The 10,600-nt window shown below is 54.1% G+C and overlaps 1 protein-coding gene across 1 annotated transcript; it reads right to left on the bottom strand.

Annotated features, from left to right (window-relative positions):
• Positions 1 to 1,366: 1,366 nt before the first annotated feature.
• On the bottom strand, positions 1,367 to 6,226 carry SHISA2 (shisa family member 2). The gene is made up of 2 exons (XM_084498194.1): positions 5,739 to 6,226; positions 1,367 to 4,222 (listed from the first exon to the last, which is right to left on the bottom strand). The coding sequence occupies exons 1-2, from the start codon at positions 6,199 to 6,201 to the stop codon at positions 3,669 to 3,671; spliced, it is 1,017 nt and encodes a 338-aa protein (XP_084354320.1). The 5' UTR covers positions 6,202 to 6,226; the 3' UTR covers positions 1,367 to 3,668.
• Positions 6,227 to 10,600: the final 4,374 nt, after the last annotated feature.

Here is a 10,600-nt window from a genome sequence, read left to right as displayed (position 1 = left end):
GGGCAGTCTGGGAAGATGAAACTGAGTAATGGGCTGAAACTGAGCAAGCAAAAAATATACACGGCCTTTCAGGGAGGGTTTCCTGAGCAGTGAGTCACTGAGCACCGAGCTGCCCCACAGGGAGCGCTCAGCCAGGGCTGCGGGGTGGGTGAAACGCCTGCAGAGAGCTTCCGTCACTTCTTGCAGTCCTCTACAGCTAAAAGTGTATTTTTGTGCTGTGCAGCAGGTTTAGAAGAGTGGCTTCTTCTTCTTCTTCTTTTTTTTTTTCCTTCCCTTATCTCCAGGTTTTAGCCTCTTAATAAATAATAAAATCAGAAGAAAAAAAAAAAAAAAAAAGAGGTAAGAGGGAACAACAGGCTCTCCTAGGTAACAAATGCTCAGAGTCGCTGCACTCCCCACCCCAGGGACCTCTCAACAACTGAGTGCTGGGAATGCTGCATGGCCTCATCCCGGAGACTGGCGAGCCTGGGCTGGACCTTGCTGGCACAGCGGGGCTGTGTTTTCCTTGTGAGACTTCATTTTTTTTGCTAGTATGGAAAAAATCCCCACTTAGAAGGACATGGCTGTGAATTATGAATTTGGATAGCATCCCCCTGCTGCCCCTGTTCCCAAACTGAGCCCCTTGGATCATTAAGTCAGCTCCACCAGGCACAGGAACTGTGGTGCCAGTGCCAGGACAGGAGGCCATGGGCACAGCCGGGCACCCAGGAGGCTCCCTCTGAGCACCAGGCAGCACTGCTGTGCTGGGCGGGTGACGGAGCCCTGGCACAGGCTGCCCAGAGAGGCTGTGGGGTCTCCTCCTTGGGGAGCTCCAAAAGCCGCCTGGACGTGGGCCTGGGCAGCCTGCTCTGGGTGTCCCTGCTTGGGCAGGTACAGGGGTAAGGGCACTTATAGAAGAGACAAGCTTTTCCTGAAGGTGAAATCAAAATCTAAATTTGTGAACAAATTGGTGTTACAGACACCATGCATTCACTGCTGGTCCATTCTCCTCTCTCTGTAAGCAGCACTGGGCAGTGTTGCATCTCTCAACAATGCTGAGGGCTCCTGTCACACAGGAGAAGCCACTACCAAGGACCTGAACCCCAAAGGGACAGCATCAGCTTGGAGTGCACCTGAGCCACCTGGCCATGGCCTCGGGCAAGGTGCTTCTGTCACCTCCATGGCCCCATCACCCTTAGGGGACAGAGCCCACTGGGCCACAACTTTCGGCCATGCACGTGGTGGGTGTTGGTGCTTCTGTTCTTTAAAAACCCATCCGAAAATCCAGACTTTGTTTTTGCTGGGCTGGTCGGACACGCTCTTGTAGACAGAGGCAAGTGAGGCATTAACTGAACAAAACAATGACGGCAACAAAGCAAACAAAAAGTCACACCATAAAGTATTTATTAAGAAACAAAGGGGGCTTTTTTCTTCATCTGTAAGAAACACTTTAAACCAAGCACCCTTTCAGAGATTTAAAAGCTATATCAAATGTTAACATTGGTTTTACATTATTATACATGACATTAAAAAACAAAAACAAAAACAAAAACAAAAAAACAGCACATCTCACAAACTTCCTTTTATTACAACTCAGGTTTCTTCTCCTTCGGCTGTAAATTAATTTCTACAGACTTTAAATTTAACTTATTCATATTTATTTATTTATTTATTTTTAAAAACAAGTAAACAATGTACAAAGGTTCACCTGAACGTCACGGGTGGGAGCAGGTGTCCTTGTTGGGGGGCGCGCAAGGAGTGCGGTGGGCAGCGGCCGGAGCCGATGGCGATCGGGGCTGGCGGGGACACCACATCAGTGGGCTCGTCGAGACAGCCCACCTCCTCGGCACCCAGGGACGAGTATCTCCAGCTCCTGGACGAGCTGCTGGCACCAGTATTGGCACTGTCACCACCACTGTCCCCGTCACTGTCACCGCGGGGCCTGCAGGCCGCTGCTCCCGACGCGGCAGGAGGCGAAGGCCGGGCCTGCGAGCCGGCGTTTTTGTAAAGGTCACACACGCTGAATGGGGAGATCCCGGCCAATAACAGCAGATCGGGTATAAATTACCTATTCATTTTTCCTATTTCAGTGGTCAAAAACATTTCTCCCTTTCTGTAGGCTGCCTGTGTGTGTGTGGCGTGTTTACAAGTAAACCGTCGGATTTGGCAACGCTTCCACGCGAACGCGCGGTTTTAAAAGAGACATACAAAAAATAGTAGTGTCACAGTTATTGCTACGTACTGATACAGTATCGGAAACAAGAACCCTTTTGCCAGCTCTGGTCTGCTTACAGCCATTGCCCGGTCTGGGCTTTGCCCTTAGCACACAGCTGCAGCATTTAGTCTGAAGAACAAACGGACTGAAAGGCAGAGACCAGGTTTTCTAAGAGACAAAATCAGCCCTAAAGACTGTTTTGCTTGTTTAAATATGCCTGGGGTGATACATTGCGATTAGCATGGTCTGATTATTTCCTGTGTGCTGTTGCCTGGCCAAACTCGGGTGGCATTTACCCAACAAACGCACGGTGCTGGCTGCAATGCCCCCTCCGCAGGTGCAGCCTTTCATGCGTTGCTTGGGCCTTTTCCCTCATCCTCCACACAGATTTTTAAACATCGTTGGGCCTTTCTGCTCCCAAGAATAATCCAGGATGGATTTCCAAGCTCTGCAAGCCCCTGCTGGTTCAGTGGGACCAGGGTGGGCTGGCCCACATGGTCCCATGGGTGGGCTCCATCATGAGCCTGCGGCAGGGCCTGGGCCCATCAAGCCCACGCACACGGGTTGAGTGTTTAATAGGAGGCGAGGTCAAACAAGGTGTGTTGGAAGTCACAGCACAACCTTCCTCGGTAAGCATCGCTTCGGCTCCGACAGCGATCATGGAGTCGAAAATTTGTGCTGGTGGCTGGAGGAGCAAGTACCTCGCACCCTGTTCGTAGTAGGAAGTCCGCAAAGAGACAGAGTTTGTGCAAACCACTACCAGTTCCTGATCTTGAGGCAAAAAATCAAATCAAGAAGGGTTTCAAGTGCGCTGGAAGTAAGAGCCGAGTAATTCATCTGCTCCAAGTTCCTACATAAATACCAGGTTCAAGGAAAAGTTGTTCTCTGCGAGACTGAGCACCGCGTGGCAGCTCACCCGGGGCCCAGGGCCCAAAAAACCATGGGAGCTGGTACCAGGAACTGAGCAGAGAGTGACGGCCCTGCTCAGGTTCAGTGGTGATTGTCTGTAAAGCAATGGGAAATGTCACTAAGGAATTGGAGGAGAGGAGAAGAGAGGTTTCTTAAGTACTGTGGTCTCGTACAGTGGAACAGAACTCTTTCTACGAATTATTAGGCAAATATTTCTGACCATGTCATACCTGAAGGGCACTTAATGGCTCCGGCATTTATCTCGCAAGCACAGTGATCTGCAATGCATATGCTTTTTAAGCATAATCCTTCACCACTGTAAATCATGCACTGGAATGAAAGCGTATCTGGAAATGTTAATTCAGCGATATCATCCTACAGTTTCTGGCAACGGACCCCGATGAAAATAAATGGTTTATAAACACTGTCTGACATGCATGAGCCTTTCAAAATTATTTACAAGCGATGTTCTGGGAGCTACGTTCCAAGGAAGTATTTCTCCTCTGTTCGGCTGGGATATGAAAAACCTGTTGGGCTGGGAGGGGGAGGCAGCTACACGGCGGCGCTACACGGTCACGGCTGGGTACATCTTCTGCTCGCCGCCGGTGTGCGGGAACGGGGACTGGATCTGCCTGTAGCCACCCTGCAAACCGTCCAGGAAGGGGGCCACGGGGGCGAGCGGCACCGAGTCGTGCTGGACGGCGTAGCCCACGTAGGGCGGGTGCAGGTACTGCCCCTGGTGCGGCACGATCTGGGTGGCCTGCTGGCAGTTGAGCACCGAGAAGTTGGTCGGCATGTTGACGTAGACATTGTTCATGGTCCCCTCGGGCAAGCAGCAGTTGGTCTGCGACCTGGTCGGGGGGGCTCTGGCCCCCGAGTTGGCGCTGGAGCTGGAGCTGGCGGCGGTGCTGGACTGCCGGGAGGAGGAGCCGCGGGAGGTGCTGGCGCTGGGGATCATAGGGATGGTCTCCATCAGGCGGGTGCCCCCGGGCGCGCGGCTCTGCTGGGGCTCCTGCTTGGGCCGCAGGCACCGGCAGCAGCACGCCGCCACCAGCGAGCCCAGGATGATGAAGGCGACGAAGACGGAGCCCACGATGAGGAACGGCACGTAGATGGGCACTGCAACGGCAAGGAGAAGGTGGGTGCTGGGAGCACGGGCAAGCTGCAGGAGGTCCCCTCCGCCCCCTTTCCCAGCACCAAGCCCACCTCAGCTCTGTGCGCTTGGCGATGAAAGCTCAGCATTCAGCTGCACGCTTACACAGGGCAGCTAAAACCAAGGGCTGGAGCTTCCAAAGCATCTTAGACGTTACCATCAGGGAGCTAAACTGCACAGCTCACACCTCCCCAACTAGAAAAATTAAGCGAGAGCGCCCAGTTTGAGCAGTGCCATAGCAAAATGCTTTGGGACCAGGACTCCTGCTTGGGATCACGGGATGGTCAGACCTTGCATCGCATCCCTCCACATTGCCAGCCCTCTCCATCTGCTGTCAGCCCTCAGGGCAGCCCCATGGCTGACTGTGGGGCTGCTCCATGCTCTGGAGCAGCCCCACATCTTTACGGATGTATCTGGGAGTGATGAGGGGATGGGATCTCCCTTCAGTGCTTTCAAATGCTCCAGATGAGCCTGGGCTTCATCATGGCCATCAAAACTCGTCAGCGTGGGGATGCAGAGCCCTGTGCAGCTCCTCCCGACCAGCTCTAAGGAAGCCACCACTAATGGTGGGCACCAGACACGGGGCCAAGGGACAGGGCCACCCCTCACCACGCGAGATGATCTCGTGCAAGAGCTGCTGAGGGGGCGATGGGCCCGCTGAAGTCAGCGCAGCTCCTTGCACAGCTGAACACACGCAGTGGGCTATGGGCCAAAAGGCCACATTCTTCCCTCCTCTCTTCTGTAATTTTAACACTGCCTACACAAAGGCCTCACGAAGGATCGTGTCTCCTTCTGCACCCAGCGAGACAGCGGCTCTTTGGCAGGTGCATACACTTGCTGCAGACTGCAGCACACAAGTTTTCCGAGAGTAAATCTGCCCTAATTATAACATCACTTCAGGCTACTTCTAGCGTGCTCACCATGTGTGGATGGCAGCAAATGTGCTGGAAAGCCACCGAGGCTTTTTTTTTTATTGAAACAGCAGTAGAAAGACTCGAGTTTACCCTTGAAACTCAATCTCATGAAGGAGCCGTCTGAACTGGTGGCACCCAAGCTTGGCGAGCGCACACAATTAGAGCGGGACCGGCCGCGAGTCACTCAGAAATGTCATGTCACTTTTTTTTTTTTTTTAAAATCTACTTATGGGCTGTTTGGTGTTCTTTTTTTTTTCTCTTCGCTGTTTAATTGGGAGCACAGTGGGGGCCGAGGGAGCGATTAAGCAGCGACGCGCAGACCCCCGGCAGCTCGCTGCGCCCCAGGCCGCTGGCGAGCGGCGTCCCCTGCTCCGGGGCACGGCAGCGCCGGGTCCCTGCAGCCGCAGCAGCGTGGAGGGGGCGCACCGCCCGGCTGCCTCTCCCACTTCAACCCTCCGCAGCACCACCGCCGCCCCCCTATTCCCACTCGGGACAGACCCCAAACCACGCAGAGCCGCCGATCCCCGGCACGGGGACCCCCCCATCTCCCCGGGGGGCTCCTCCTCACCTGCCGCCCCGTCGGGGCCATCCTTGCCGGGCCGCCCGGGCTCGGCGGCTCCGTGCCTGCGGTCGTTGTCGCAGGCTCCTTGATCCAGCCTGGCCTCGGCGCTGGAGCAGCAGTAGCGGAGGGCGCAGCTGCCGCAGCAGATGGTGGCGTCGCCTCCGTCGAAGCGCTCGGGGCACTGGAAGCCGTCCCTCCAGCCGCCCTGGCCGTCCATCCAGCCGTGGCAGTACTCCCCGCTGCCCGCCGCCCCCGCCGGCAGCAGCCAGCCCAGCGCCGCCAGCAGCAGCGGGCAGCAGCAGCCCCCGCCCCGCATGGCGCACACCGAGGGGACGGCCGCTCGCCGGCCCCCCGAGCCTGGGTGGTGCTGCTGCTGGTGGTACTGGTGGTACTGGTGGTACTGGTGGTGGTGCTGGTGGTGGCGGCGGCGGCGCCGCCCGGCCCCCGGCCGCGGCTCCCGGCGCCGCATCCCCGGGACGGCCGGGGCGGGGGGGGGCGGCAGCGCTACCCCGACCCCGCCGCCCCCATGGCTCCGCTCCGCCGCTGCGCGCCCCGTCCGGGCTGGGCGGGGGTCCCGCGCCCCTCCCTTATATCGCCGCCCGCAGCCGCCCCCCCCCCTCACATCCCACACCCCGCCCATGCGCCCGCCCCCGGCCCACGCCCCGACGGCGCGGCCCCGGCCCCCTCACACCCCCCCCAGCCTCGGGATGGACCCCCGGGACCACCCCACACACACCACAGGGTCCTGAAGGAGGCGACCCCCCGAGGGGCTGGGGGTGTGTGGGGGTCTTCTCCTCAAGAGGTGGGTCTGGTGCCCGCCCCCGCCCCGCCCACGAGACGGGAGAACAAGTGGAAAGTAGGTTTTTATTATAATAATTATTAATATTTTTTAATAAAAAGGCTGAAAATGGGGGGCTCCCCAGACTGAGCCCGCTTGGGAAATCTGTAAGGTTCGGCTCCTTTTCCAGCTGCAGTTTTGGCAGAGGTGGGGGCATGCCCCTGTCCAGGGCAGCCGCCCCTCAGCCCCTTGCTGCTTTCAGCGAGCCCCAGCCCAGCTGCAGCCCCCGGCCCGAGCCCCCTGCTGCAAGGAGGGGACGCAGGGGCAGCTCTCCCCCCTCCACCATAGTCCCAAGGGGGCAGAAGGTGCTGGTCTTGGCCATAGGAGCTGGTTATCGACATGGTGTGGGTGCAACGGGTTGGGCAGTGCCAATGAAGGTGGTGAAACAGGCACAGAGCTGAAGAAGAAAGTCTGAGATGCTCCATGTCGATGTCTGATGGTCCTGAGCGATCCTGAGCTTTCAGCTTCAGTGGTATCGGGGCGACGAGCACCAGGTTTTGGGGTGCAAGCGGCAGCCAGCTCCAGCCATCAGCCCCGGTCCTGGAGCGCTGTGTGGGAAGGCGGCTGCCTGCAGACAGAGGTGGGAGCCAGGGGGTCTGCCCGAAACCTCTGCCAGGCCCTTAATGCAGAGATCAGCCGGCAGCGTCACTTTCCTTAAACCTGGGTCAAACTGATGCTTTCATAATAAGAAAAACAGCTTTCTGGTTATACGCGGCACGCAAACTACTTCCCCAGCCCTTATGAGTTGCTTTCACTGATACTCGGTAAGGTCAGCCCTTTAAATAGCAACAGCAGAGGATCAGACATCGCTCTCCTTTCTACCTTGCTGTCTCACCCGTACGTATTCCCAGTGCCGAGCCTCGATCACAACAAATACCGGCACCAGATCCCTTGCAGAGATTACCCACAAAAGCTATTTCATATATTGCAGCTCAGAGTGCGTCTCGACTTGTCTCTGTGAACCCAGGGATAATTATCCTTTTGTGAAACTTAAAACGTGGCACTTGGGGAAGTGATTCAGAATGCATTTAGCAATGGACTAATTAGCAAAGATTTTTTTTCCAGCTGCATTTTGAAGTCAGTTGGGTAACATCTGTATGATTTATTCAAGTATGAAGCTCTTCCACACACACAAAAAAGTGAAAATACATAAGTACAGCAACAGCCATTTCTGCTCCGCTACTTTTCCACTCACTTTTCTGTGTCTAGCAAGTTCACATTAACTCAATCTACTTCAAAGTAAGCCAAATGCTTCGCTAGAGCCCCACATCCCACAGGCACTGAATTCAGAGGCTCCTATCAAAGTGTGCATCTCCCAGCTTTCAGATGGAATCGAAACATCACAGGCACGTTAGAGTGGGCAAAGATCTCAAAAGCCTGGAGATAACGCTGATCCCACAGTCCGTAAGTCTCTGTTACCCGCTCCAACTTTATTTTGCTCTGAAACTCTCCCAGATTTTACCACCACCAGTCACAGCTTCCCGAGGCCTTCGGCTCACCACAAATTTTCTTACCAAATGCAGGAGAGCAAACACCAAGTTTTATTTTTCTATTGTAAATGAACCATGAAAAAAAAAACCTGTATCAGAATTAGGAATGGTGTAAGATGACCACCAGCAGGAGAACCACCACGCGCCAGGCGGAGGCCGAGGCCCTGCTCTGGTGGCAGCGAGGCCCCACGGAGCCACCATGGTGCAGGCAGGCAGGAAGGGGCAGGACCGATTAGGGGAAGCTGTAACAACAACAAGTAGCTAACAACAACCCCCCCTTAGGTTTTCACCTCACAAATTCCCCAAGATGGAGGTGGGAAGGCAGAGCTCTGTGGCTCTGTTTTGGCTGGAAACCTTCAGGGCCCAAAGGAGCCAACCCCGCCATGCGGCCCACCAGGCTGCCACAAGCTGCTCGTGTGATATTTTGGGATGTTTTGTTTCCCCTATTGCATTTCCAACCCATGCTCTGCAAATTGCTGCCTTCCCTCTGTGGTACAGGGGCACAGCGATGGCAGCGGCTCCTGTCCCGTTTTCCTTTCGGCCCAGAGGAGATGGATTTCAGGCTGCTGATGGACGCATCCTTCTCTGGCCCTTTGGGTTTTTTTGTTTCATTCTTTGTAAACAGTAAGTGGATTTTATCCACTTTGGTACAAAGGAGATTAACAGCTCCCCGCTGCCCAGCCCTGGACACTGAGCAGGCACATTTACCTACCTTCCTCATTGTGTTTAGCTGGTGTATCTGCCATCACAACCTGTCAAACAGCTTCACACCCTCCTCAGAAACCTTCAAAATCTGCATTCAGGAGCTTCCTTGGTTCTGCAGTTGGATCCACAACATCGCAACTCCAGCTGCTAGGTTAAAGCTCTGAACCTGAAATCGCCCCCTTCCCTTCTCCCAGAGAAAAACTAGCACTAATTGCCACAGAACTAGCACTAATTGCCACGTTTCTCATGTTCAGCTCACAGCACATAACAGCCAGGACATGCTTATCGCAGCAGACAGATTTGTGCTGCTAGATTTGTACACACACAGCATCGCAGCTTAACACTTCGCCAGCAGATTCCTCTTCCTGGCAATATAGAATAATGGAATCCATTCACATCTGAAAGCCAGGTTGAAGGTGTATGGGTTTAGTTATTAAGTATATATATAATAATAATAAAAATTATTTTTTAATTATAAACAAACCACGCTGGAGTCAGAAATGCCTGCACTCTGTATATTTGTCCTGGCAGAGTGACTGCTCAGTAGAACCGTTTCCCATGCCTGTAGAGCAATGCCTTGCTGCCCCCATGCGAAGTTAGCGGGAAGGGAAGCATCGCTGAAACCCCACAGAGACAGATTTTGGACCAAGAACCAGCGGGGTTAAGAGCACGGCTCTTGCTGCCAGGCGATGCTGATGTAACTCCTGGGATGAGGATAGTTGCCAGAATATATGAGCTTAATTAGCAGGGCTTCCTTCCCTTCTTGCCCTGGTTATTAGCTATCTTTTATAGCAGCATAGCTATACCTATGGTATCATTTAAACACCGTCAGCATTGTTAGAAAGCCCAAACTGCTGCTCTCATTGTGGTATTGCTTGAACGAGCTGGATTATTTTTTTTATTATTTCTGCTTAGGGAACATATTTAATATCTACATTTTAAAGTACAATTATTCATAACAGAAAGGCTTTCTTTTATTGGCTCTCATTTCCTGGAAAATAATTAGAACAAGACGATCCAAGAAACATCTTGCAGAAAGAGTCAAGGGCTGTAAAGAAGAAAAAGACCTAGGCTGCAGTGACACGAGGCTCACATGCTCCCTGGGGGCCTGGGTGGGAACCTTCAGAGGCACCCAGCACACCAGTGGGCAGGGACTTGGCTTCTCCTCCCAGTGCTTAGTGTCCCTGTGCACACAGCAGTGACATGGGACATCGGCACCCCGCTGTTACAGGCGACGTGCACACCTCTCCTATCTCATGGCTGGCTCCAAAACACGTCTCTGCTGGAGATAAGGGGGCTGAGGGAGGTAGGCTGAAGGGAGCGAGGTGAGTGAGCATCTGTAAGTGCTTGGGGACACCTCCCAGATTCACCGGGGCAATGTCACAACACATCACAGATGCTGCTTTTTGTCAGAAAATGTCCCCCAGGGTCAGTGCTGAGCCCAGCGCCCATCTCACGGGGGCTTTGGGGCTTTGTGCTGCCTGACTCCTTGGCCACAGTGAATACAGCTGCCACCTTCCTCCCCTCGAGTCTCGGCACATGGATTTTCAGAGCTCCCACTTACCCCAGGCCCAAGCCTGCTATCACAGGATAAAAGCTGGTGTGCGTGGCTTCAGCTTGAGAGTGCATTTCCTAATTGAATTATTACTGCCATAACCAACTGCTACAAACAGAACAAACCCTTAGGTTTTTCTCCCCCACACTCAGAGCATTACCATACCCAAAGCCAACACAAACAGCGTTAAAACCCTTCCCTCTTTACTCTCAGAGCTGACTTACAACAGAGCTTCAGCATCAACCTCACTTTGGTCCTGCAGACGCAAGCAGTTTCACCC

This window comes from Aythya ferina (assembly GCF_964211825.1).
Source record: "Aythya ferina genome assembly, chromosome: 1".
In the NCBI taxonomy this organism is placed as follows: domain Eukaryota; kingdom Metazoa; phylum Chordata; class Aves; order Anseriformes; family Anatidae; genus Aythya; species Aythya ferina.
This window is presented reverse-complemented; position numbering and strand designations above follow the sequence as displayed.